The 27543-nt window shown below is 38.7% G+C and overlaps 1 protein-coding gene across 4 annotated transcripts in view; it reads left to right on the top strand.

The window, feature by feature from the left end:
* LOC121898175 (multiple epidermal growth factor-like domains protein 11) overlaps positions 1 to 27543 on the top strand; it is a 172331-nt gene that overhangs the window by 102136 nt on the left and 42652 nt on the right. For all 4 annotated transcript variants that reach the window (XM_042413091.1, XM_042413092.1, XM_042413100.1 and 1 more), the window contains exons 7-12: positions 1888 to 2134; positions 2914 to 3034; positions 3667 to 3803; positions 9334 to 9546; positions 10518 to 10692; positions 22985 to 23105. In XM_042413091.1, coding sequence (XP_042269025.1) covers positions 1888 to 2134; positions 2914 to 3034; positions 3667 to 3803; positions 9334 to 9546; positions 10518 to 10692; positions 22985 to 23105 — 1014 coding nt within the window. The remainder of the gene's footprint in view (positions 1 to 1887; positions 2135 to 2913; positions 3035 to 3666; positions 3804 to 9333; positions 9547 to 10517; positions 10693 to 22984; positions 23106 to 27543) is intronic.

Raw genomic sequence — 27543 nt, 5'->3', positions numbered from 1 at the left:
GTGGTTTATCCCTTTTTTTTCCCACCAGCAACCCGACATCAGTAACAGGCTGCACCAAGACTCTGCATTACTCTTCTCCAAAACATCTCATTAACTAAAACTTTAAAAACTCCTCCTGAACTCGGTTATCGGCATATGTGAGTTCATAGTTTTTAAATCACTTCATAAATAAAAGTTAACTTGGCTTGCCTGCACTTATCTGCTGGTATGAAGAGATCACAGACCAGCTCGGTTGGTAAACATCGACGTGCTGTTGTAGAGTTTACCGATGTCAGGATAGATGCTTTATGGGAACTGCAGTTCACAATTTTTAAGCCACCTGTCAACTGACTGAGATTTAAAGCTGGCAATATGAAGAATGACCACATTTACTCCCCTCAGAGAAGTGTTCAAGGTGCCGAAAAGTGCAACAGAATAATTCCTTCCACTATTCATGAAAGACTGACACCAATTTTTTCTCTGTGTAGTTATTGTTGTGGATATCAGTGTCTGTTGTCTCACCTGTATCTCTACTAATCTCTTTACTTTGAAGCGCCTATAATCGATATTTTTATAATAACTATATGTCAAATTACATTGTGTATTGTGCGTGGCTCATAGTGATGAACTTACAGAGAATTACCAGTGACTCCTCGCCTTTACGGAGCTTTATAGTGAGTTTCAGCTCATTGTTTAGCTGTCCAGCTGCAACTTTACTGTTTTGCTTCACTCTTAGCGCTCGTTTTCAGAGAAAAAGCTCTAAAAAGTCACTGTACACTACCTGCTCAGCATCAAACGGCAAACAGACACAGTTAGCTGTAGACTAGCTGCTGAACATAGCGGAGCGTTTAGCAGCTAAAGAGCCAGATATTTCCCTCAGGAGTTGGTGGAGAACAAAAACAGAGCTAAAAGAGAGTGAATATCGGACTTACATTCACCAGATGGACAGAAACACGACTCCAAATGAATGATAATGTTGCTCCGTAACTGCTGGATGTGAAAATAAGCAACTGTTTGCTAACAAGTTCAACATATTAGCTTAAAAGCTGATGATATGTCAGAGTTGTGTTCACTACTTGATTCTGCTGAAAACAAGTGAACAAAAAACTTTTTTTGCAGGTTTAAGTAACATCTAGTCTAAATATTTGCTGGTTCCAGCTTCTCATATTTGAATATTTGTTGTATTCGTTGCTTGTTTCTGCTGAAAACTAGCGGACAAAAAAGCAGTTAATGCAGGTTTAAGCTTAATGTTTAATGTTTTATATCAGGATAAACCTCACCTCATAAACATGTAATACTGTAAATGTTATATAACACACTATTATATAGTTATAAGCAGATTTTAAGTGTTTATTAATGTGCAGTATTTGTCTTCTCCTATTAATACATATTTTATATTATTACCACTGTGTTTTACCATATTTTCAATCACTATCAGATAGCAGCTTCCTCTTATGTGTGTCCACAGGAGGAGTTATAGTTGTTGGCAAATACATTAATAAACACTTATATCTGCTAACAAATACATTATAGTGTGTTATAAACCATGAATTAGCAGTTTATATACTACTTATAGATGCTACATTGAGGGACTTAAAGTAATGTGTTACCCTCTCTTCTTTTTCCTCCTCTGTTCTGCACTTCTCTCTTCTCGTCTCTTTATCTTTTTCTTCACTGCACTTAATTTTTTTCTTCCTCTTTTCTTCCTTTTCTCCTCTCTGACCTCAGCTCATCTCACCTTTCCTCCTCTCCCCCTCCTGTGAGATGCTCACACTCTCACGAGGATTATTTCATTTTCAGAAGTCCATGAATCCTCCACAGTCTCAGACCTCATGACTCACACAGATATCGACGATTACGCAGTTTTAAATCACACACGTTGACTCACTGTCCCTTCTCTCCGTTCAGGCTGTGAGAGCGACTACTGGGGTCCCCACTGCAGTAACCGCTGTCAGTGCCGGAACGGGGCCAAATGTAACCCGATAACCGGAGCCTGCGTCTGCACCGACGGCTACCAGGGCTGGCGCTGCGAGGAGACTTGTGACCTCGACTTCTACGGCAAGGACTGCATGCTGGAGTGCCAGTGCCTCAACGGTGCCACCTGCCACCATCAGACCGGCGAGTGCCTCTGTGCGCCCGGATACACCGGTGCCTTGTGAGTAGCTGTTTATGCTGCTGAGTGTCCCTCTTAATAAAGGCTGAATCCAAACGTCCCTTGCAGAGTTTTTGTCACACATACTTTGACATGTTCATCATCATCACATCAAGGCTGCGAGGGCGCCGGGCTGTGAGGGGATAAAAAATATGGTACTTAAGGCCTCAAGTGTTTCCATGGAGATGAATTGAAACTCATAACCCTGCAACTCATTTTCAAAGTGTTTCTCTGAACGGTTCTTAATGGTTTTGATATTGGCAACTTGTGCATGATATGTGCAGGTCTGCAGCTTTACACAGCGGCTACAACAACAACCGCAACATCCAAATGAGTCAAAACAAGTAGATATCTTTCAACGTTACAGTCTTGTTAGTGTCAAAGTCCCTCTTTTTGTTACTACACTTCCACCGCAGCTCAACAGGGAAACACAAAGAGGGAATTTGATGCTAAAAAGACTGTATATGTGTCAGATATCCACTTGATTAGACTAACTCAGACTGATGAAGCCTCATATAAGCTTCACATCAACTTTTAAATGACTGTGTGGACACATTTGAAGCATATTTGAAGGGGATCTTTAAATATCCAGTATAAACAGGAGGAAAACCTCTTTCACTGTTCATATGGACACCTGACTGTTGTTACTGTAAGACGGACTTTATAAATTGTGAACCCGTCCTTCTAACTTAAGAGCTGATTGACAAAGGCATCGTAACTGAACTGAAGATGCTCTTAGAAATGGTCGTACGTTAACTCCTGCCTCTCTCTTTTACCTCCAGCTGTGAGGAGCCTTGTCCTCCAGGTAAACACGGCTCCCTGTGTGAACAGCGTTGTCCCTGTCAGAACGGAGGAACCTGCCACCACGTCACAGGGGAGTGCTCCTGTCCCGCCGGCTGGGTGGTACGACCCGCATCACATCCACAACACAGCACACACAGCATCCAGCTAACCGACTCCAAATAATGTGCATTTCTGTTGGAGTTCAGCCAGTAGAGAATCTTTAAAGCCAAAGCTGAGATCAGTTTGGATCTGGGGATGAATATTCTGTATAGAGATTCAATATTAAAATGTTTTTTTTTGTTTTGCCTCCACAAACTTTTATCTTTCCAGGCTGAAAGCAACAAATTCATGTGAGATTAACGGCAGATGAGTCACAATATGACTACAATTTAACAAGTATCAAACAAACAACAAGCAAAGAAAATATATAATTGCAGGTTTTAGAAACAAATGACTGACTCTGCATAAATGGAAGATTAATTGCTTTGATTATACTATTATGCTTTTCATAAAATCCTTTTATTTTATTTTGAAATTCCCTGAATAAACTCAAACATGAGGGCAGTAAAAAAAAATGTTTTTCTGAGAAGTCAACATTTTGAAAATAAACTCTTGATGTCACTGCTAACTTCTAATGTGACAAACTCAATTTCATTAATGCGAAGCGTACGGTGTTTACTCTGTGGTATGTTGTCAAATTCATTTATCTGATGTAGATATAAACACGATGATCATGTAATCTTCCTCCTCAGGGTCCCGTCTGCGCTCAGCCGTGTTCGTTCGGATCGTTTGGAATTAATTGCTCCCAGGAGTGCACCTGTCGTAACGGAGGCCTGTGCGACCACATCAGCGGTCAGTGCCAGTGCACCGCCGGCTACATCGGAGAGAGGTGAAGTATGAAAACAGCTGTAACATTGTATAAAACTTTATTGAACCCCTTTAGGAAATTAGCTTGTTGCAACTGCAAATATTAACCAGCAGGGAGAAAGATAAACATGACTGTGAAGTACGTAATAAATACTGATACTGATACTAATATTAATACAGACAATAAAGCAACACTGATGCTGTAAATCTAAACAAGTTATGTGACTATATTAGTGGGAAATACAGAGAGTACAGATGAAATGCGATTATTTTTGTAGGTTTGCTTGTAGGGGTGTGCCCGAATACAAATATGTTATTCGGCAAAGCACAAAAAGTGTTTGTTTGGTTTTTTTTTACAAATATTTGTTTCATACAAATACTTTGAATAAAAAAACATGTTAAATACCAGTGAGCAGGTCGGTTACATCTCTATCTCAGTGTCTCTCCTCTGCTCCACTGTTACGTCTATCAGCAGGTCTCAATGAGGGGAGTCACATCCACCTGCTACATGACGCACATTTCCTCATTTGGACATCACTCCCGGAGTTGGGGGTGTTCCCCAGAGATAAAGCTGAACTAAAGACACAAGGGAACACTTCATGAACACTTATTGTAACGCTTTAATTTTCTAAAATTAAAAGCGTAATAAAAACAAAAACAGTATTTTTAGGCCTCTTTCCACTTTTATTCGAATACAAATACAAATAATTTTGCTGCCTCAACAAATACAGATACAAATACAAATACTGGGCCCTCTAACTTGCAGATGTTACCAGGTGGCTTGACTGCTTATTTAAATTTAGATGACTAAATTAGTCATTTCTGATATTTTAATATAGCAATTCTTAAATAAAAATAATGACAAAGTGCACATATCTGCTGTCAGATGTGTGCATCAAAATTAAATCATAATACAACGTTATACTCAACAGACATATTCAGTTATCTTACCATCATCAGGGTGGAGTCCAAGCTTGTGTCTGGTTTATTTATATACTGTAGCGTCCAACAACTTGTCATGTGACTTTACAAGAGAAATCACCATGAATATGGGGTATACAACATAGGTTTTCAAAATACAAAATTTGATCTTAATGGATGCAAAACATAAATTAGTAAATGAATAATAATAATACAGATTTCATCTTTTATTTTCCATCTTTCATCCATTTTTGCAATACCAAATAGCTGATTCTGCTATTTCAGTTTTCAAAAAACAAGAATAATTCTTCTGTCTTTTAACACTTAAAGATACATTTAAATAACAAAATACCTTTTATAAATTATATAATAATAATATTTCTTCATCTCTTGTTAAATGCCAAATAAAAGAGACTATTTATACACCAAAATGCTTCTCTTTTCTCTCCCTTTAAAATGTCTTGATATTTTTAATGACCCACATTTATCCAATAAATGTGTTTAATGTGATTCGGGGCGTCGAGCTAACCCCATCCATCATACAGTAAAACCACTCTTGACCTCATTAGCTTGTGGTTTATAGTAGCTAACACAGTGATATCATAGTAGGAGGAACAGTATGTGGTCCAGGTCTATTTTTTTTCATTTCTCCCTCGTTCTCTGCCTCCTGGTCTAACAACACAGGTGATGGAGGTGCAGGTGGAGGCTAACAGTCCCCCTCAGCTCCACGTTGTTGTGGTTCTCCGGAGACTCATGCAATCAAATCAAATCCCTGAACAATTTGATCTGGTTCCTTTTGAAATGATACTCCAAAAAATATATGTTTCACTAAAACATTACACTGCAGAAAATGATCTAACTGCAGTTTAACTGAGGCATTAAAAGACGGGTTCACAATTTCATGTCAAATGTGTCTTAAAACAGCAGTCAGGTTTTCCTCGCTGTAATTATTCCTCCCGTTCATACTGGCTATTAAAAGATCCCCTTCAAATGTGCTTTCAATGTAAGTGATGGAGGCCAAAATCTACAATGTGTCCTCAGTCTTTAAGTGCAAAAATGCATTTAAAAATGTATCTGAAGCTTATATATATATGAGGCAGCAAGAAAAACATTTTGGCTCCTAACTGTTGTTTTAAGACAGAATTGTATAATTGTGAATCTCTGCCTTGAAGGATAACCCTGGGCATGTGCTCCTTAATTTCTCAGGAAATTTGTGTATTTCAGCAGCCTGGGATGGGTTTACAATCTACATGTTTAAAAACTGACACATGATGTGTATTGTATAGGCTGTTTCCAGCATATTTACACTCATATACATTGATTTTAAATTTTACTGCAACCGCAGTTGCTGATTTCACTCAAACGTGACCCAGAAATTAAAACTAAACTGATTTAAGCTGCAGATTGTAAAATCAGTTTTCTCAACACTATAATCTGTAGCTTCTGCTGCACCTTCAGAGTTGTAGTTAACTTCTACCCCCAAATATTTATATAAATGGTCTTGTACTTTCATACCTAACCACCTCCCACATTACCCCTGTTCTTGCGTCCCTCCATTGGCTTCCAGTAAAATTCAGAATAAACTACAAGATCCTGTTGATTCTATATAAAGCACTCCATGACCTCGCCCCTAGCTACATTTCTGAGCTCCTTGTCCTCCCGTTCCACTTCACGACCTCTTCAATCCTCAAATCTCGGCCTTCTATCTACTCGCACAAACAGCCAATCAAAAGCCACTCACACAATCAATCCACCACAGCAGGACCTTAAGTCACCAGCTAGACTTTTCTCTTCTGTAGTTCCCCGGTGGTGCAACGAGTTACCAAACTCTGTTCGATCTGCAGAGTCCCTCTCAATCTTCCAGCTCTTTCACGAACACCTCTGCACTTGATGGACTGTAGGTAGAGAAAAAACAAACATGCTTCTATGCAATCTAATCATTGCCTTGTTGCACCGCCTGTTGGCGTCTACGTCCCAAACTTAAGCTTTATGACACTTACTCGTGTTGTTGTCTCCTGTACAGATCCCTGCTTGTGTTGTATCAGTCTCATATGTACGTCGCCTTGGATAAAAGCATCTGCTAAATGAAAAAATGTAAATGTAAAAGGTGACCGCGCATTTGCATTCTTAGACCCAACTCTGCCGAATCCTTGGGCTGTTTGAAACGAAGTATCTTTCTATAGACCTCCCTTCTAGTTCCCATGTCCTGTTTTTATTTCATTTTGGTTGATTTCTCTCTTGTGTCGTGTTTGTCTGTTTTATTAATCTATCTGTTTCAATTTTGCATGTGCATGTGTCTGTAAAACGCTTTGTAACTGTGTGTGCTATATAAATAAAAGCTTACTTACTTATTTATCTTAACATATGTTGGATATTAGAGACGACTTGTTTAATTTTGATAGACTTCTATTGAAATTCACATGTGTTCTCAAAATTAGACATATCTTACGACATGTGAGCTGGAGGTACAGTGTGTGCAGAGAACATGAAGACTTTTCAGTGTTATGTGTTAATGTTCTTCCTCCCTACTCTGCCCGTAATGCTCAACTAATGCTCTTGGATTGCTGTTACACTCCTTCTGTCTTTGTCCATTCCCCCGTCAACAAAAGTGGGAGATTTTTACCAAGAGCCATTTGAAATTGTTTTCTACTTTACTGCCTCCATCATCTCTGACATTGTCTATTAGTTGAAAAAGACTTTCTCCAACCCCCTTACGTCCCTCCGGTGGCTCCTTCTCTTTCTCTGCCTCTCTCCTCCTTTCTCTGTCCATCTCTCTCTCTCTCTCCCTCGCTCTCCATCGTTATTCTCAATTGGTTCAAATTACCTCCATTCATTTAGGCCCCAGACAGGTGAATTAGCCTACATGGAATAATTCCTAGATTGAGTTCTCCTCCACCTGGTCGGCGTTCTAATGGCATTAGCCGAGATAAGAGTCCTGAGGAAGTTGGCATGATTTAAACGTGACACAAAACAGAAGTCCTCGCTGAGCCGTTTTAATTGAGTGATTTGTCTATTTCTTAATGGTTTCATCTCGCGGGACGTGTTGAGAATGATGCAGAGACGTCAGCCTAACTTAGGCTTTCACTTAGCTGAAACAATTTTCTATTCAATACGGTTCTATCTGTTCAGTCGGGGGGGGCTCATTATAATCCATATGGCCACTTTGTAAGCTTTAACCTTGAGCGCCACACCGGGTCTCAGCATAATGTGTAGCCTGTTGACCTTATAATGGTGTGAGCGTACGTGACGGTGGAGCACATGTCATCTGGGAGGAAAAATGGAGAGCTCTGAGTGAGTGTTGGATAATATCATTCTGTACTTATTGTAAAGTAGTATCATTGACCATTATTCAAATTTTAAATGTGTCCTTTCAGTATAATTCTGACTGTGAAGAATGTGAAACTTATTTTAAATGTTTTGAACAACAAAACAAGCTTTCAGTTATCATGAGATTGATCCTGGTTTTGGGTGTTTATCCCAGTTTTTATCATATTTGGGATCTGATGTGTTATTTATCCAGGTTTATCCATGTTTCTGATAGTGGGGAGCTCATTGATTCAGCTGCGTCTTTGATTTCTCGACATTTCAGCCACTTCCTGCACAGACTGAGATGATTTCACTCTGCTTAATTTGCTATGCCAGTGTCAGACTTTCACTCATATTTCACATTTTATTAATCATCATATTTTTTGTTTAACTTACAAATCTGAACTGTCCTCCCAGGAAAAATGAGTCTGACATTTTACATTTAGAGACACTGACAGAGGTCGTCATAGGTCCAAAATTTTGGACCCGAGCCAAAACAGACCGTGGAAAAGCTGCTTAAGTGCAGGTTAAGGACTGTCGGACCAGATCTGACGTAAGGATAATTAGACCTGATGCGACATGTGGTCGACCTGAACAGAGCGAAATAGAGAGAAAACATCAACATCTGCAGCAGCATGATGCTCTGCTAAAAAAAAGCAGCAATACTTGTCATTTTTCCTACACTTCACAGTTAACACTCTGCCTTACAACACATATTTTCTCCCCTGATGATGATGATGATGAAGCTGGTAGAGTCTGCTTGCATCCAATCAGTTATTAGACATATTGAGACCTTCAACCCAACCGGACTTGGATGTACATAATTCGGACACTGCTGACACCAGTCTTGTGTCTGGTCTCCGTCGTCCCTTTTTGGTCTGATGATAACTTCTTAAACATGCATATTAACTCAAAAATGTTTACTGTTATTTGTACAAAAACAAATTTAACGACATCTCTGAGGACTGCATTCCTACTTAATATGTTATCTTTGAAGTTGTATTTTTCCATTAACTAGAGTAGAATGAAAGCAAACAGAAGTCAGAAAATTGTCAGATAATAACTTAATAGCTTCTTTGGCAAAACAAGCAAAACTCCACAGGAACTATTTATGGAAAATGGGTTTAAAAAACACAGTGAATACAATTATCTCTTAATGTTTTTCGGTACTTCTTTAGGAGCGAATAAATACGCCCGGACAAAAGACGGCTAATTGAATGAACAGCTAAGCTTTTAACTGTGACAAGAAGCTTCTTTGTTCATCTGCTGACCAGAAACACTAAAAACTTCCTCTCACCGCTGCTTTCTTATTGTCTTTAACCCAGATGCCAGGACGAGTGCCCGGTCGGCACTTACGGGCCGCAGTGTGCCCACAAGTGTGACTGCCAGAACGGCGCCAAGTGCTACCACATCAACGGTGCCTGCCTGTGCAACGAGGGCTTCAAGGGCCCGAGCTGCCAGGACCGCTTCTGTCCCACCGGCCTGTACGGACTCATCTGCGACAAATACTGCCCCTGCAAAGAGACAAACACGCTCAGGTGCTCAGTTGTTGGTCAAGAAAGAAAGAAAGTGACGTAGTATAGACGAAAGCTCTGTTTGAATCATTGCCAGTGAGTCCAGATGCAGAAATGATTGATGTCTCTGCATTCCAGTGTGAAGCATTTTGCATTCAGTTAAACACAGGACTGTCTTGTGCAGTTATGTCGTGTTTCAACGGTACTTAAAGTGTCTGTTCTCAAACTATTAGATCAAAATATAGTAAGGATAGTATGTTAGAGATATAAATATTTAAAACCCTTTCATGCATGGTGTCCACTACAGTGGACGGATATTTGGAAGCCATTTTGAACCATTTACGTTGTAGTACCATGTCCCAACTACCAGGTGTTGAACCCCCAAAGTTTTGTCTACAATTCCATCTGAATGTCATTTTTTATTCTCTCAGTGATTTTGAGATATTGAATCATAAATTCAAAATGGCGTAAAGTGGAGGAAATGCAAATTAAAATGCAATAAATAGCTCAGGAATATCTGCTAAACTCTTTTATTCTCAGAGAAAAAAACAGGTAAAAAAAGTATATTTTTCAACTAAATAAGATGTTTGAAATACTTTTATCAAGTTTTTAATACTATTTTTCTTCTGTCCTCTCCAGTGGACGTCATGCAACAAAGGGCACATTCTGCCTATTGGGCCCATGACATGTTTTTCAAATATCCTCTCTATTGTTGTTGTTATTTAATGTTCCTATGTGTATTCATACCATTTGCTCTCTCTCTCTCTCTCTATATATATATATGTATGTATATAATATATTTTGCCTATATTGATTTCCATTAATCACTTTTTACTCCATTGATGCATGGTGTCTGCTACAGTGGACACATGTCAAAATACAATATATTAATATTCATTATATTTAAGAGTAAAAATAAACAAAAAAAATATTACTCTGTGATTTAATAATTCATGCATGAGAGGGTTAATTTTACAATGCCTTTTCCCTCTCAGCTGTCACCCTTTGTCAGGAGAGTGCACCTGTGCAGCGGGATGGGCGGGGCTTTACTGCAACGAGACCTGTCCGGCGGGTTACTACGGCGAGGGCTGCAGAGAGCTGTGTGCCTGCGCCAACGGAGCCGACTGTGACGGCACCACTGGAGGTTGTGTGTGTGCACCAGGATATATAGTAAGTATAGACAGACACCTACTCTGAGATGAATGCAATAACAACCATCATCATCGTCATCATCGTCACTCATCTGCGGTGATTCATATCTGATGTTGAGAAAGCTGTCCGTTTTACAGAATCAGTCTAATCACTGCATCGTCTCAGATTTACATCTTCAGGAGTTGCAGGTGTTCAGATAGTTTATTTGTCTTCAAGGAGGAAATGATTTTCCACAGTAGGTGCGTACAAACACAAACAAGTAAAACCTATAAAATTCTGGGGAAACTTAATTACAGAGACAAAGATGAAGACGTGGATTGACACTCTACACAAGAGGGGGGGTAAAGTGCTGGTGGGGGGGGGGGGGGGGGGGGGGGGGGGGGGGGGGGTCTGGGTCATGTGTGATTGTGAGTGTTTGTGACTCAGGGATGAGGTGACACAATTGGATAAGTTGGGGTTGGGAATACCAATGAGTTTGCTGGCTAAATGAGTTGTTCGTATTGGTAACAGTAAGCATATGGAAAAAAAACAGATGGCAGCACACAGAAGAACTGTCTCAGTGATGCTACGGTACAGGAGAAGATGGGGTTGGACAGACAGGTGGTTTAGTTTATGGATGGATGTGAGTCTCTGATGGCAACACTTGTAAATGTCCATGGTATGATGATTGAAGTGGAGGTTATTGCCAAGATATCCTAAAGACTCCACCACCTCTACCTTCTGTCCTTTAATGGTGAGACTGGGGGGTTGGACCAGTGTTTTGCGGGGGGGCTAAAGTAGGGATGCACTGATCCGACTTTTTCAGTCCTGTTACAGATACCTGGGCTTTAGGTATCAGTCGATAATGAGTACCAATCCTATACCAGTGTTTAATTAATGAGCTGTATGCCTCACCGTATGGAAGAGACTGGGAAACAAAATGTAACAAATAAATACATAGATATAAATTTACTGAATTGTTATTTATTAAAATAATGGTATCCAATACCAGATCGGCCCATTGTCACTGATACCAGATCCAGCTATTTGGGTCAGTATCAGACTGATATCCGATATAAGTATTGGTATCGGTGCATCTCAGGGCTAAAGAGCAGCTCGTTAGTTTTTTAAATGTTAAGGTGTTGAAGGTGTTTGTTGCACCATGTGCTAAAATGGGATATGTACGAGATCATCAACGAGTAGGTGTGTGTTAAATGGTTTTAAGGCACAACGTGGAGGCGAAGTTCCTTAAAATCGCTCAACGCACATGTACAAGTTTATTATCCTGCTTATAACATGGTCATCTGTCAACAATATAAAATAAAAGCTTACTGTTGTCATGACAACTTGCCACACTGTACTCGCCGCCAGCCTGAACCGAGGCATAAAATTCACGCAAGGTGTCATTAAGCATAACTGCAGAGTTTGTCTCCAAATCAGAGTTTGGTAGAGAAAGTCTCTCAGTATATTAAAAGCCCACTTTGTTGCCTTTTTCATATTAATCTCATCCTTCTCTTCTTCTATCATCTTAAGCTCTTCAGGTCTCCATTTCTTTTTCCTCTGCTGCATCCCATTCTTCAAAACTTCATAATGAGTAAGCTTTGACAGCTGTGCTCTTTAATGTTGCTATGGTTACAGGTAATAAATTTAGAAACGGTTATTAAACTTGAGCCGAACTACGTGTGCAATATATACGGTTTTAACACACACCTGCCGGCCAATCAGAAAAGAGTATTCACCCAGATCATGATATAGGGAATGCTGATAGGCAGAGAGTCATTTGCGTCATTGAGCATTGCGAGGGCGGCCATGTCATCTGCATATTTGAAGTAGAGGGTAATGGCGGATGGACTTTGACAGTCATTTGTATAGAGGGTGCAGAGAAATGCTGCAACCCTGTAGAGCACCGCCGGTACTGAGAATAATGGTGGTTGACAGCGAGTTGTCAACCCTTACTGCTTGTGATCTGCTGGAGAAGAAGTTATGGATCAGATGGATTAACGGTGATGGAACCTGTAGGTGCTGTCGCTTCTTGATTACCTGATGGTGTTAAAGGCGGAGCTAAAATCAATGAAAAGAAGTCTGGCATTGTTTCCAGGGGTGTCCAAGTGTTGTAGTAGAAAATGCAGGAGACAGGACATTGCGTCATCTGTGCCTCTCCTTTGATTATATGCAAATTGTTTGTTTCATGAGATTTCTTTTACATAATGGAAACGGACCAGTTCAATCTAAATTCTTCCCTTCTGTGGGCCTCTTGGAAACTTCTAAGGCTTTTTCATGAATCTGCTTATAGATATGACAACATAAACGTAAAGTTTTCATAGTGACTATTTCTTTGGAAGAAAATAGATCCAATGATATACCATATCCATCCACAGTAACTTGGACTTTGTATCATGAAAAATGATGTTTTTAATGTAATCTTTCAATCCTGGGTGCATCACAACCATTGTATTGGGATGGAGGCAGAAATCTCAGAAAGATAAGACCAAAACTCTCTGCATGGATGGATACAACTAGATATAATATGTTTTGTTTTTTATAATTTGGGTGAACTGACCCTTTGCTACCTAACCTTTAGGGTCAGGAACCTGCTAAGGGGTTGGAAGATGATTAACAGAATAGGAAAGCAGAAAAAATATATTTCTTCTACACAAAATCATGTTTTCTCCATGGAATTTTTACTTTACATTTACTACTAGGACAATTTAACTGGATAAAGGCCTGTTCACACACAGCTGTAGACTAGCTGGTGAACATAGTGGAGCATTTAGCAGCTAAAGAGCCAGATATTTCCCTCGGGAGTTGGTAGAGAGCAAAAACAGAGCTAAAAGAGAGTGAATACTGGACTTACATTCACCAGGTGGACAGAAACACGACTCCAAATGAATGATAATGTTGCTCTGTAACTGCTGGATGTGGAAATAAGCAACTGTTTGCTAACAAGTTCAACACATCAACTTATTAACCCATAAGAACCCCGACCCATTTCTCCTTAAAGGAAAATTATGGGTAATATAAAACAGGTCAAATGGACCACAAGGAACACATTTCAGATTTTTTTTTTTTTGAAATTCTACCCCCTAGTGTCAAAGATCTGTAATGTAACATATATGTAATAACGATATTTCCCTAACTTGTTTTATATCAATTTGTTCAAGAAATGTGGTCAGAACAGGTTAAATGTAATACAGGACGTCTTATTAAAGCAGCAGAATTGTTAAATGGGTTGAAACTTACCTTTAGTAACAAAAAAAACAAGCTTTTTAAAATGAGTTAGTTCTGTCACATTTGCTGACCAGGCACACCGCCATTTTGGAAGTGATGTCATGGGTACACAGATTCACACATTGTCACATGACTGCACCAGGATGTTCAGTAGATGTCTCTTAGGGACTTCATGAGTTAAAATGAAGGATAAAGCTGTGTAAGGAATTTTCCAGATCACTGAAAGGGTTGGTGACACCTTGTTTCTGCTGCCCCCCAGTGGCCAAAAAATCAGTTACTGCAGGTTTAAATTATACGTTTTCACTACCTGCCTTTCTTTTGCACAGTTTTTTAAGAGAAACACAATATCTCTGATTAGGAGTCGCTGGCTTTGACTAAAGCCCAGCTGAACAGAAGACCTAATGAATCAACCAAAGAGATAATGTCATATTCTTCTACATCGGTCCACCCTTTTAAGTCCAGGTTTACTGCAGCGGTTTATTCTGAGCAAAGCGGAACAGACACAGAAGCTTCAGCGGCGAGAAATTAAATATGAAACAAACACTTTTTATAAATCAATTTTATCTCGAAGTACATAAAATAGTATTCAAACAAAGAAAAACATGATGATGATGTGTCTCTGTGAACAAATTCTACACAAATACTCCTCGTTCATCCAGAAGCTCAGTATCTTTGTTCTCAATAACAAGAAACCGGTACCTGATTCGATAGATGTTCTTTCATGTGTAGATAATGTGCGGAGGCTTTGCAGCAGCAGGTGCAGAACATGCTCTGCAACACGCTGAAGTTAATTTATCAGCGGCTGTTGACTCTGCAGGTTTAGTCGCAGAGTTACATGGCTCGTAATGAAAAAAGGTTACCGCAGGTGCAAAACCCCCATGATATAGGTCAACCTAAAGGAGAAAGAGGATGTGTAGACATCAGTCCGAGTGTTGTGTATGTAAGCGGTATTAAAGTGTGTGTGTGAGAGTGAATTTAACACTGTCATTTATTACCAACACTCAATTTCAGCCTCTGTGTGTTTGTGTGTGTGAGTACATGTTTAGCTTTCATTGTGAAACCAACTCGAGGTTTAAGGCTCTCAGCATCAGGATATTGTCACAGATTTAGTAATTTAAAGTCTAGTCCGTTTTTATTTATATAGCCCAAAATCACAATTTTCTCTCTGGAGGTTTTACAGTCTGTACACCAAACAACATCCTTCACAGTTAGCAACAGATTACTTTTCAGTGAAATTAGGTGAAAGTTAGACCGTGAGCCAAGAGCAAATCATTTTTTTTGGTGCAAATAGCAACACCAGACAGAACTAAACATTTACTTTCACTTCATTCCTTCAGTCTCATGTTCATATTAAACAGTTTCTCGGGCTGTTTTTGAGTTGTTTTACCTGACCAGTAAGTAGAGTGTGACGTATTGATCTGGCAGACATTATTTTCTGTCGCTACAGAAGCTGCAGTTGCAGGTGCTAAAAGATTAACGTAACATATTTTACAATTATCAAAATATATGTTTATTTAAGAGTCATTGTAACCATTTTTCTGTTGCTTTTTTCATGGCTGTAGCTCTATACTACTAGCTCTGTAGGTAAATAACATCCCTCATCCTAAACATGCCTATAAACATCTGATTGTTTTTTTTTTTCTCCAGCTTGCAAAGCTGTAAATGAACCTATTTGAGTCACTGAACACATCTGAGATGTGGGTGGTTACTTGTAGGTCTGGAACTGTGCTGCTAAACAGTAATTTAGTCATTTGTAATTAGTAATTTTCAGTAATTTCCTTGATTCCTCAGTTTAAAGGTGAAACAAACCATTGCTTCCAGGTATGAATGTGTATAATTGTGTGAGTTTGAACGCCGCCTTTCTGAAAGAGAGAGCCTTCAGTATATAAAGGTTTTAAAAAATGTTCTAACTTCCAAACTGCCATTAACTACCATAATTTAGTTGACTGGTGTGCATATCAGGCCTGAGTGATCCTGATAAATATGTGTGTCCCTGCTGATGTGTCACTGCGGCGCTGCTGTTGGTGCTTGTCATGTGTCATATTCACTGTGTACAAAACCCAAACATACTTTATAATAATACTAATAATTAGGGGTGTGCCCAAATACAAATACGTCAAAGCACAAATAGTGTTTTTTTTGTTTTGTTTATTTACGAATATTTGTTTCATACAAATATTTTTTAAAAATATTTGTTTTTGGGAATAAAAAAAAAAACATGTCAAATACCAGCATGCAGGTTGGTTACATCACTCTCTCTGCTCCTGTTACGTCTATCTATGATCTGGGAGACTCCGGTTTGAGTCCCGGTGTGGGGACCTCCTTTGTAAGGTAGTTTATTTATTAACATTTATTGTAACACTTTAATTTTCTAAAATTAAAAGTGTAATAAAAACATGAACAGGATTTTTAAGCCTCTTTCCACTTTTATTCGAATACAAATACAAATAATTTTGCTGCCTCAACAAATACAGATACAAATACAAATACTGGGCTCTCTACACATCCCTACTAATAATACACATTATGTACTCATGTTGACTGGGAACTATTTTAACTGTTAGCAAGACAAGATTGTACGTAACTATTTCTACCATCAGGGAATCATATGAGTCAATCAAACTGCAATTTTGAAATGCTGCTGTTAATGTCAAAAAAATGAAAATGTCACAAAAGGGAAACAAAAGTGATTTTAGAGAATTTAATGCTTTATTTTTTTTTCTTTCTCAGAATATCCCTAGAGCCATTTCAGATTGTTTTGATTAGAGTTGCAACGATTAGTCAATTGACAGGAAAAAAATGCCAAATATTAGCTGGTTTCTTTATCTTACATGATATCAAACTGATTATCTTTGGGTTTTGGACAGCTGATTGGACAAAACACGACATACGAATACATCACCTTTGATTCAAGGAAATTTTAATGGGCATTTTTCACTGATATTTTATTATTACAAAGCAATTAATTGATTAATCGAGGAATTAATCAGCAGATGATAATGAAAATAATCATTTGCTACAGCCATAGTTGTTATATTTTCCACTTGCTGTATGTGTTGCTTGCTTGTTTTTTTTTGCAAGCTTTTCAGTGTGAACAAACAACATATTTCTATATATAATAGTGGTCATTTAGGTTAAAAACTTGGATTTAGAATGTAGTGACTTGATTTCGACAAAGCAAAAAAAAACCAAGCCACAGGGAGGGGCTGTTACCGAGATATGTAATTGACGTGTTGTCATGCAGCGGCTCCATGTAGTAAATCAAACATCTGCGGACTTGTGCTTAAGATGTATTTATTTACCACCGTGTACCAATACAGCCTTTGCTATATACACACTTACACCAATAACTTGCATGAAAACAAACAAAAAAAAAAAGGCTTAAAGATTAGCCTCTAAATGGCGGCCAAAAAACTGTGTGCTAGGAGTAATAGCCTCTTCTTCTACATATCCATTTCCATATGCTGCTGTCCAATACGCCACCCACTGTGGCAACCAGGGAAAGACCTTAACACACACATAGATACAAATGGCTCTAACATAGAATATAAATTAAAAGTTAGAGCTTAGGTTTCGTGGAGACAAGAGGACAGATTTAACCTCTTAGCATCCACCTGGTCACCAGCGACCTGCTTAAGACAGTTGTAAGCGGTTTAGCATCACACAGTAATGAGTAAAAGTAATTGCCACAATTTGGCCACTTGAAGACATTTTGGAGAGATTCAGGGACACCAGTGACACCACAAACTAAAAAGCTCCCATAAGGTTTGGCCTAGAGGTTGACAAGATGTAGAAGGTATGCAGTGATTTGCATGTTATTCAAATATGACTCATTGTAGATGAAGACCAAAAACAGTTTTTTGAGCCATATTTGAACTGATGTAGTTTTGTTTTTGTTTTAGCCACATGCTAAACAAACACATCTCCAGAAACTAGAAGATGTTACCTTTCAAATGAAGCCTCATACATGCATTTTGGCTTCACAGTTCTTCTGTTATAAGCTTTTCCATTTGGGTATGTCAAATAGGCGAAATTCCCACAAAAAAAGGGTGGATGTTAAGAGGCTGCAGGTCAAGTTCGAATTTTAAACAGTCGAGCAAGAGTTAACATGAAAGTTATGTGTGAGGGTGAGCATGTGAGGATTTTGACTGGTGTGTGTGAAGCAATAACTGGTGGAGGCTCTTGGTGTGCTGAGTGATCTTGCAGTGACTTAGCGGAGAGCAGAGATGAGACACCTAGGAGCAGGGAGATGACAGGGACTTTGATAATTGGACTGAGAACATCAGGGATTTTCAGCAGATGAAAGTAGGATGAGCGCTATAGATGAATGTCTGTTTGGTTTATAGTAGCTAAATTCAGATAGATGTTGCTCTCAGCGGAGTGTTATTGATTTAGAGGGAATTTATGCTGCAATGGTAACTCACAGTCGGGTAGTCTGTGTGTCACTGTGTAGACAAGAAACCAGCTTTAAACAGAATTTATATGTGGTATTGTCACCAATTTGGACAGTTTGGATCGATATCTGTAAACATGTGCAACTCTGAGCTAAGGTTTGAAATTTACAGGACCACATTTCTGATCTGTCATACCATGAAGAATTGTTGTGTTGGTTTCAGTGAAAGAATTACAGAGAGTTTTCTTCCAAATAAGTGTTTTATTACAGTCTGTAAACCACAAAAAATGTTCCACAAAACCTTCTTTCTAGATACTGTCACAGTATCTCTGAGCCTACTGGTCATTATAGTTGGACAGCTCTGGACTTTGTTTGAAGATGTGTATGATTAGCTTCTAGATTAATTAATTGTTTATTGTTTCATCATGTTGTCTTCCAAGAGTCCATATATTACAGTTATTTAATGGATATACTGTACAAGAGGCACCAGTATTTGTGAGAGAAAATAACATAATAATCAGTTTCATTAACCCGACTAAAAGCTTTGTTCCCAGGATTCTATTGATTTTTAAACTAAACAGTGAATTCAATAGAAAAAGTTAGTAGAGTTGGTCTGACAAAATATAAATCAAACAAAGCTGGTGTTCAGGGTCTTGTAGCCACCAGGGGACCAAAAAACCACCAAACTACAAATTGCTTTTGTCAGGTGAAAACAATTTTACCTCTAAAATGCAACTGTGGTACCGTTCAGGTTAGGGAAAGATTGTCCTTACAGTTTTAATAAAGCAAACAGTAATTGCAGGTCTGTGATGCACAAGTGTTACATTACATTACATTTTTAAGTATTTCTGGGGGCTTTTTGTACTGTTCTTACAGACAGACAGTAGAGAGAGTACAAAGGTCCTTGACTGAACTCAAACAAGGGATGCTGAAGTTCATGGTCGGCGTCTTAAGCCACAGGTGGCGCCCTACTGTTGACGTTAAGATGTTATTCCAGTTGAAAGTGTATCAGTGAGCCAGCATGCACTTTGCCAGGACCCCTAATGGACAAGGCTGACAATTTTCTATACTTTTCTTATTGTCAACAAATCTCATGCAGAGCCAAACCAGCAAGGAACTGATCTACTAACAAGTATTGTGTGTGCAGCCAAAGCCTGATATATCTTATTCTTCTGTGCTGTATACCTCCGTTGTTGTCCAAAAAGTATTAAAAACACACCAGTGAGCCACATTGCTGCACTGAGTGACATGTTGCTTCATTATGAAGAGTTTGGTCACATTAGTTTGTTTGGAAACGGCTCCAAAGACTGATAACAGCGATCACATTTTCAATCTCTGGAGAGTAGTTCTGCGGTTCTCTTTACAGAGCTTCGCTAGCTTGTTGTGCTACGTGTCACAACCTCTTGATTTTGTAAATTTCTCACAGAACTTCAGTGCAAAGTCAAGATGTTGTGACATGTAGCACAACAAGCTAGCAAAGCTTTGTAAAGAGAACAACATTACCACACATGCTCAGCGGCCTTACACAGAACTACTCTTCAGAGACAGAGAAAATGTGATCGCTGTTATTAGTCTTTGGAGCCGTTTCTAAACAAACTAATGTGACCAAACTCTTCATAATGAAGGAACATGTCACCCAGTGCAGCAATGTGGCTCACTGATGTGTTTTTAATCTACAGGCTAAAAGTCTACGGCACAGAGAAACAGGAGGAGGAAAATTAATTTTTATTGGACTTAATGGATAATATTGTGATTATACAGAGAGTAATTTTGGAGTGTGTGTGATGCCTAATAAAATGGTTTCATTGTTTTAAAGTACTTTTGGACCCAATTATGTATTTTTGGCATTACTGCCCACAGTGTGCAAGAGGGTTATAAGCCTAATAGCCTGCTGGCCTAATTACATGTTCCTCCAATCCATCGAGGAGTGCTAATTAGTGGGATTTTTACCCCATAGTGATTAAATGTCATGTTTCTTTTTTTTTTTTAATTTAAACTTTGACATATCTGATCTTGTTTGTACACTGTTGTAAGAAAAAAAAACTAACTGCTTTATATATTTATTTATTGGCTCTGATCTTGAACTTGAGATAAGAAAAATATAAACAAAAGGCTTATAAAACTCCAAACTGCCACTTTGAATTAAAAATTACATGATAAATATCAGGATCCATCGATCCACACGTATTTATTATTCCAGAGGTCACTTGTTAGACTCCTACTTCCTCTGGGAAATTCAATGAGTTTCCTTATTGGGTCCACACATGTTATTTATTAACAAAGTTTTTTTTAAGTCTATAATTCCCCAACTTTTTAATAAGGCTTCTCTCTTCTGTCTTTGCACATTTGGCTCGCTTTGTGAATATTAGATTAATAGCAATTTAAAGGCAGCAGGTTGGAAGCAGGCAGCTTTAATTAGCACAGTTTACAGTATATGTTGAAGGTCCTGATCAATGCGACAGCGTGCTGGAGGTTCAGGTTGTGTGAAGCTTGTTTTCACAGCATGCTAACAGCTTCAGAAGAAGGTTACACACCCTGCTAATGCCAAACTGTCTGTCTAGCTGGTCTGACCATGTCCACTATTGATTGGACAAGCACAGACATCATGTTTCTCTGCAGGGACGCCATCACCGGTGATGGCGTCCCTGCAGTCTTTCTACTCTATAATGTGTGTGCTTGTTTGCTGCATCGCCGCCATCAAATTTGCTGCAGTCACGGGCTTATAATGAATTTAAAGATGAACTGCTGTTTACTCGGAGCGGCGCAGCAGAAGTGGGAAATAGTGGTGAAAACTCTCTGTCAGTCATGTCCTAACAAACCCTACAAACCCTGTGTACACAGTCAGGTGTACCTTCTGTAGCGGTGACGCAACCGAGCCGGTCGTCTCATGAAAAATAAAAGAGCCACAGACAGTGAATGAGGAAAACAGTCCTCATGAAATGTCACATTGACATGTTGTTAATGGTGGCAGAGAAAGCTCAACACACACAGTTACGTACATAGTTTTGTAAGAACTGCAGTGAGAGTGTAGAAATGACCGCAAAGGTACATGTTCATAGCTTTAAACAAGACAAGACAGAAATCCAGTCCCTATTAGTTCAAGCAGACCTGAATCATTTAATTTATTTATTTATGGTTAGTTAGCAGCATTATGTTGCTGGAATAAATATATTTCAATTTGAAAAAATAAAATTATTGATTTTTTACACAAGGACACTCACATATAAAAAACTATTGTTTGTCACAATCCGGCTCAGTGTGAGTGACAAATAAGAGAGACAAGTCAGGTTAAAGTATCAACTAAATGTTTTATTGGGAAATAAAACAACATAACTATTTACAAAAGACGTGAGGTTTGGAGAGTACCTGCATCAATAGTGAATGGAATGTATGAATGAGTGAGAAATGTGTACAATGCTGCTGTTGAATGCAGGAAAAAACAAACCCAAAACCAGGAGAGGTGTGGAGCCAAGGAGAGAGAGAGAGACAATGAGACCAGACTGGTAGTTGTAGCCTTGGTTGTAGCCGTTACCTTAACAACCCTTTTTGACTACCAGCTCCTGCAGGAAGTGGCTAGTTGAACCACTGCGGGCAGAAAGGGAGACGTCATAACGACTCAGCTATACTTACATTCAAAGAGAACAAACACTTGTGCAGGAGAGGTAGGATACAAGGACCTCTCCCAAAAACTCAAGACAAGATGAACAGAATTACAATAAACAAGAGTTATCAGTGTTATTAAAGATAAACAAAGATAAACAAAGATGATGAGTGATGGACAATATCGTCACATTCCTAAAATAATGGCCCACATCCTCAGTTGAACAGATCATGTGATTCTACCCCTGTAGTATAACGGCCTATGTCAAGAGTGTAAAAAAGTCTAAAAAGTCTAAATCGTCATATTGCGTAGTTATTTAGTCTGTTTAGTCAGCTAAATAGCTAAGTTAATGAAGCTAGCATTTAGCAAAGAGTGGAAAGGCTACAAGTGATTACAGGGCTTTCTGTTAACTATTTTCTGCCTTTTAAACAATATTTCATCTACAGTTTTTGTCTCGTTTTTTCCACATTACATGATCTAATTAAGAAAGATTTGAATACTGTATTGTAATCTAACAGCTAAAAAATTACAAAGGATCCTCTTTGCTTTTGTGTTTTTATTTCATGAAAATCTCACTTGAACATTAGTCATCATAACATCATTTGACCGGTATTATAGAAGCCCGTTGTGTTTTCTGAGAAACCTGAAAAAATGACTCAGGCCGCTATTTTAGGAAGGTGACGATATGTAAGTTTGAATTCCACAAATCAGCCTCTAAATCACAAAGAAAATGTAACCACATTACCGGGACATAAAGATGATGAAGATGTTCAGACTGTCTAGCAGAATATGAATGAATACTTGAACTAGTTTGAAAAACATTATGAAAGGTACCAACATAACTTTTCTTCCTTTTTTACGCTTATATAGAAGAAACATTACGACAGTAAATGCAAAAAAGTATTAAAAGTAAAAATATTTTTCCACCATACAAGTTTCAGGTGCATATACCCACATGTACCGCTCACACTCCCACATATACACTAATACACTAATATACACATTCACATTCACTCTTTGGTTATCAGTGAATGAGCCCTTTGTCATTCTCAGTTGTGTGAGCGTTTCCTCATCTCTCATTGTCTGTCTGTGTGTTTCATTGTGTTCAGGGTGACGACTGCTCTATCAGCTGTCCTGCAGGCCTGTACGGGATCAACTGCACCTCCTCGTGCTCCTGTCACAACGAGATCTCCTGCTGGCACATCGACGGCTCCTGCATCTGCAGAGAAGGTGCGGTTCAGCTCTGTGATCTTCTGTTATACTGTTAGAGATCGTTTATTTATCATGTTCAAGGGATTTCAGGAGATATTGGTGATCTATGTAGTGGTGAAATTTCCCTATTTAGTGTAACATATATGTATTTTAACATATGTTATGTCCCCCAGCACAGTTGGAATTGAAGTTCAAAGCAGTTTTTTACAGACAAAACTTTGCTGGTGGCGAATGAACAAAATAAGAAATAAAAGATCTCTTAACGAGTTTCCCTGAACAGAAATATAACTATGATAAATTACAGCTTTCTATACAAGGTAAAAATGGGTTAAACAAAAAGCACATCTCACTCCTAGAAAAGAAAAAACTGCTTCTACTCTAAATACACAGTGCTCAGCAAGTGTAATTATTTAGATTTAATATTTACAAAATTACAGGGTTAGCACACTTCCACACAGATGAGAGAGTCTCTCTCATGGCTGGTGTCATCTGTTGAGAGTTATTCTGATTTTGACACATTATCATTGCTGACCTTGTAGTCACACCATTTAATTAGCCTAAAGTAGCTACTTGAGCTGTGTTACCTGTTTGGAGCAGTTTATTTACAAGTGAAACTAGATACAAACAAAGTATTGAGCCTTTTTACATTTGCTGCATCTACTGTATCAGTGTTAATATTGTTCAATTCAGCAATCTTGTCATTTCTACCTTATGGGCCACAGTGCAACAGAGAACAGACATTAAAAAGGACATGCATGTTTCCAGGTCTATATTTATATTCTGGGGCTCTCCTGGAATATCTTTGCATAATTTACAATGAGCCCACTGTGTTCTGATTGGTTAGTTTCAGGAAGCATTTTGTAAACAAACAGCAGGATTTCACTTATTTTTCTTGTTCTTTAAACTAAATATAAACTTCTCAAATACAAACATGCATGTTTGAGCCCAAAATCAGATCCAAAATATGCGAGTGGACAATGCAGACAACATATAGAGAAACCTTAACAACAACCTCAGCAACAAAGGCTACAGAATGGACTAGGGGTGTGCCTGAATACAAATACATTATTCAGCAAAGCACAAATAGTGGGGTTTATACGAATATTTGTTTCATACAAATATTTTAAAAATTATTTGTATTTGGGAAGAAAAAACCAAACATCAAATATCGCTATGTCAGTGTCTCTCCTCTGCTCCGCTGTTACGTCCGTCAGCAGGTCTCAACAAGGGGAGTCACATCCACCTGCTACATGACGCGCATTTCCTTATTTGGACATCACTCCCGCAGTTGGAGGTGTTCCCCAGAACTTGTTGTTCCCCTTCTCCTTACCACAAAGTTAGGTTGTAAAAATAGGCAATTAATGAAAAGTGCAAAACAAGAATCACCTTTGAGGTTCTTTCCTATTCGTTACATGGTGTGCTGTCTCTGTGTTATGGGTGTATCTGCAATGAGGTGATGAGTAAAGTTTTGCTTGAGACCCAATGTGTGGACCTCCTTCGTAAGGTAGTTTATTCATGAACACTTAGTGTAACTTTCTAAAATTAAAAGCGTAATAAAAACAAAAACAGGATTTTTAAGCCTCTTTCTAGTTTTATTCGAATAAAAATACAAATAATTTTACTGCTTCAACAAATACAGATACAAATACAAATACACATCCCTAGAGTGGATGGCCGATTGTGGGCATTTGCGAACAATCTGACATCATCACGAGGAGGAAGTAGAGGTAACTATGCAAACAAAGCGTTCAAAGAAGGATGAAGCCCTGGATTTTGATTTGCAGGGGAGCATTTTTACATACATTCAATTCAAGTTTTGGACCGTTAACATCGACATCCACAATCATAACAGTATAAAAATCACAAAGAGCGTATATCCCCTTTTGTGCAAGATAAGAGAGAGTCACACAGTCATACAGGTAAGAATGAGCACTCTTACACTAGCAGCAACAACCTTTTTTGTATTTTATTTAAATGTAACTGTCAGAGATGGTAGCTTTTTTAGCCATTTTACCGCCGGTCTGTTGACACTTGTAGTTTTCACCGTCACTACTGTCACAATTTTCTGATATTTCCAGCTCAGAATTACAACAAGGAGGCAGATGTGAATTTTTTTTTTCCCTCAACTCTGCTGCTCGTAATTACAATGCAAATGATGCGTCACGAATGCGGCATTCAGATGCTTTATGTGTGGCAGAGCTGTTATCAACCGGCCAATCAGCACATCAGCACCCGGCAATCCTTTGGCTCACAGGACGGCTGGATGTCGAGCTCATCTGGCTCACACACAATGACACACACAGTAAGCAGGGAGATGGAGAGGTGTGTCAAAAAAAATAAAATCCTGCACAGCAAACATATGACCCAGAGTTGCAACACATACTTTTCCTCATCTCCCTCTTCTTCGCTTTGATAGGCCGTGTTTCTCTGAATGCCTGTCGACCATTTCTTTTAAAGTTGGACGTATGAATACAGCAGCGGCTGCTGTAATTCAAAGCACAATCTCTCTTGTACCCGCAGTGCTTTCAGATCTGTTTGCTTCTATTGTGGAAGGAAAAACTCGTCTCAGAGTTTGTTTTGCTCTTAAATTTGGAGGATCTCACACCAAAACTCACACATTTTACCGTAAACACTCCAGATGCTACAAATCTTTTTTTGCCATAAAACTCCATTACACTTGAAAACACCAAACAGTGATATAACACCGTTTTTTATTGATTACAACACCCACAGGTGTTTTTAAGTGGTTAAGGAGTGTTTTTTTTTTTTCCTTTCAGCAGACTGATTTCCACTTTGTATTTTCTGGCAGGACTTTTCAGCAGCTTCATCTGTGGTGTCTGAAATTGGGGTTTTTTATAAACAGCTTTGCTCTCAGTTCCACAAACATTTCTCGCCTCCGTTGCTGCCTCTTGCTTTTCTCATTTCCTGTGGAGGAATAACTCATCATTATTGTCATCAGTTTTACTTTCACAATGTTTTACTCATTTTTAGACTCATTGCCATGTTTAAAATGAGAAATTTTGGTTATTCTTGATCATTATTTTAGTAGTAGTTGCTTATTTTCTTCCCAAACACTTCTCTAAACTCACCTGTGAAAACTCCTGACCCTCCAAAAAAGTGTAAAAGTTCCTCCCTTAACAATCTCCAGAACTTTATCTCGTTTCATATTTTGTTCTCCACTTCACTTCCTTAATATCTCTCAATATCAGCATCTTTAAATATTTATGGGCCACAGAACCTCGTTGGGAACATGGGTAATTAAGTGGAGAGACATCTGAAGCAGAGCGCGGAGCCAGGGGCCTGAGAGCTTTGGCTAAACCAAGTGGGTGTCTGTCTTCACCTTGTAAAAACCCTCATTTCTTTTTTTTTTCATTTAAAGCTACTGAGGGGAAAACTTAACAGGGAGAAGTTCAATCCGAGTGTAAAGGGTTATCAAACATGTGTTGGCTGTGTTACTAGTGTATATTAAAACTTTGTGTATGATAAGATGCTGCAAAGTGCACCTTGCTGCATAAATGTGATTTTAGATGTTCATGTATGACTCATGTCTGAATAAACACCTGAGTCACAAAACTAGGCTGGACTTAAAGCACTATGCAGTTCAATATACTGTCAAAAGTCAAGTCAAGTCAGGTGTGCCTTGCAGAGAAGTTCAAAATACAATTAGATAATTAAAACAAAAATAAATTAATGGAAAAAGCTCAATTACCCTTAGATTTTGTCTAGAGAGAACATGGAATAATGAGGAGTAACTGATCAGGGGATCTGAGGACTGACGCTGGCACCAATGTGACGGTAGCCAGCGGGTACAGTGCTATGCAGCGAGTAAACCTCACTCCCCGACACCTCAAGAGACGTGCTGGTGACAGACACTAGCGCCCATGGGTTTTAGCCTCCTTGCTGGTGCACCGGCCTCCCATGTCCGAGGTCGTGAGTCGAGTCCAGTGCGGGACTGTGCTTGTCTACACAACGCAGGTGCAAGAGACAAGTTTGCACAATAAATAGAGAATAAAATATACATAACAATAAATACAAAAATACCAAAATGTTCCCATTATACATAATAAATACAAAAATGTTCACATTAAGGTGCGTACCATTATATGCAAAATGCAAGATGTAAAATCAAGATGTGAGCCTTGCTGTTGTATTTTGAACTGGCTGCAGGCTCTGGAAGACTCTCACAGAAAGAGAGGTGCAGTATTCAAGATATGAGGTAAAAAAAGCATGTAAGACGGTCTCCAGATCTACAAAAGAAAGAAAAGGTCTTGCTGTTGCTATCAACATAATGTGGAAAAAGATATAGCTAATTACCAAATTTATTTAATTTTAAAGTCTTAATTTAATATTTAATTTGATATTCGCAGATTTCTGGCATGTCTACTGAGATTTGAGGACAGAGACCACAGAGAACTGGCTATATTGAAATATTTGGAACCCATAAGAAGGACCTCTT

The sequence above is a fragment of the Thunnus maccoyii genome, chromosome 1 (assembly GCF_910596095.1).
Source record: "Thunnus maccoyii chromosome 1, fThuMac1.1, whole genome shotgun sequence".
Lineage (NCBI taxonomy): Eukaryota > Metazoa > Chordata > Actinopteri > Scombriformes > Scombridae > Thunnus > Thunnus maccoyii.
Note: the sequence above shows the minus strand (reverse complement) of the source record. Positions and strands in the feature narration are given on the sequence as shown.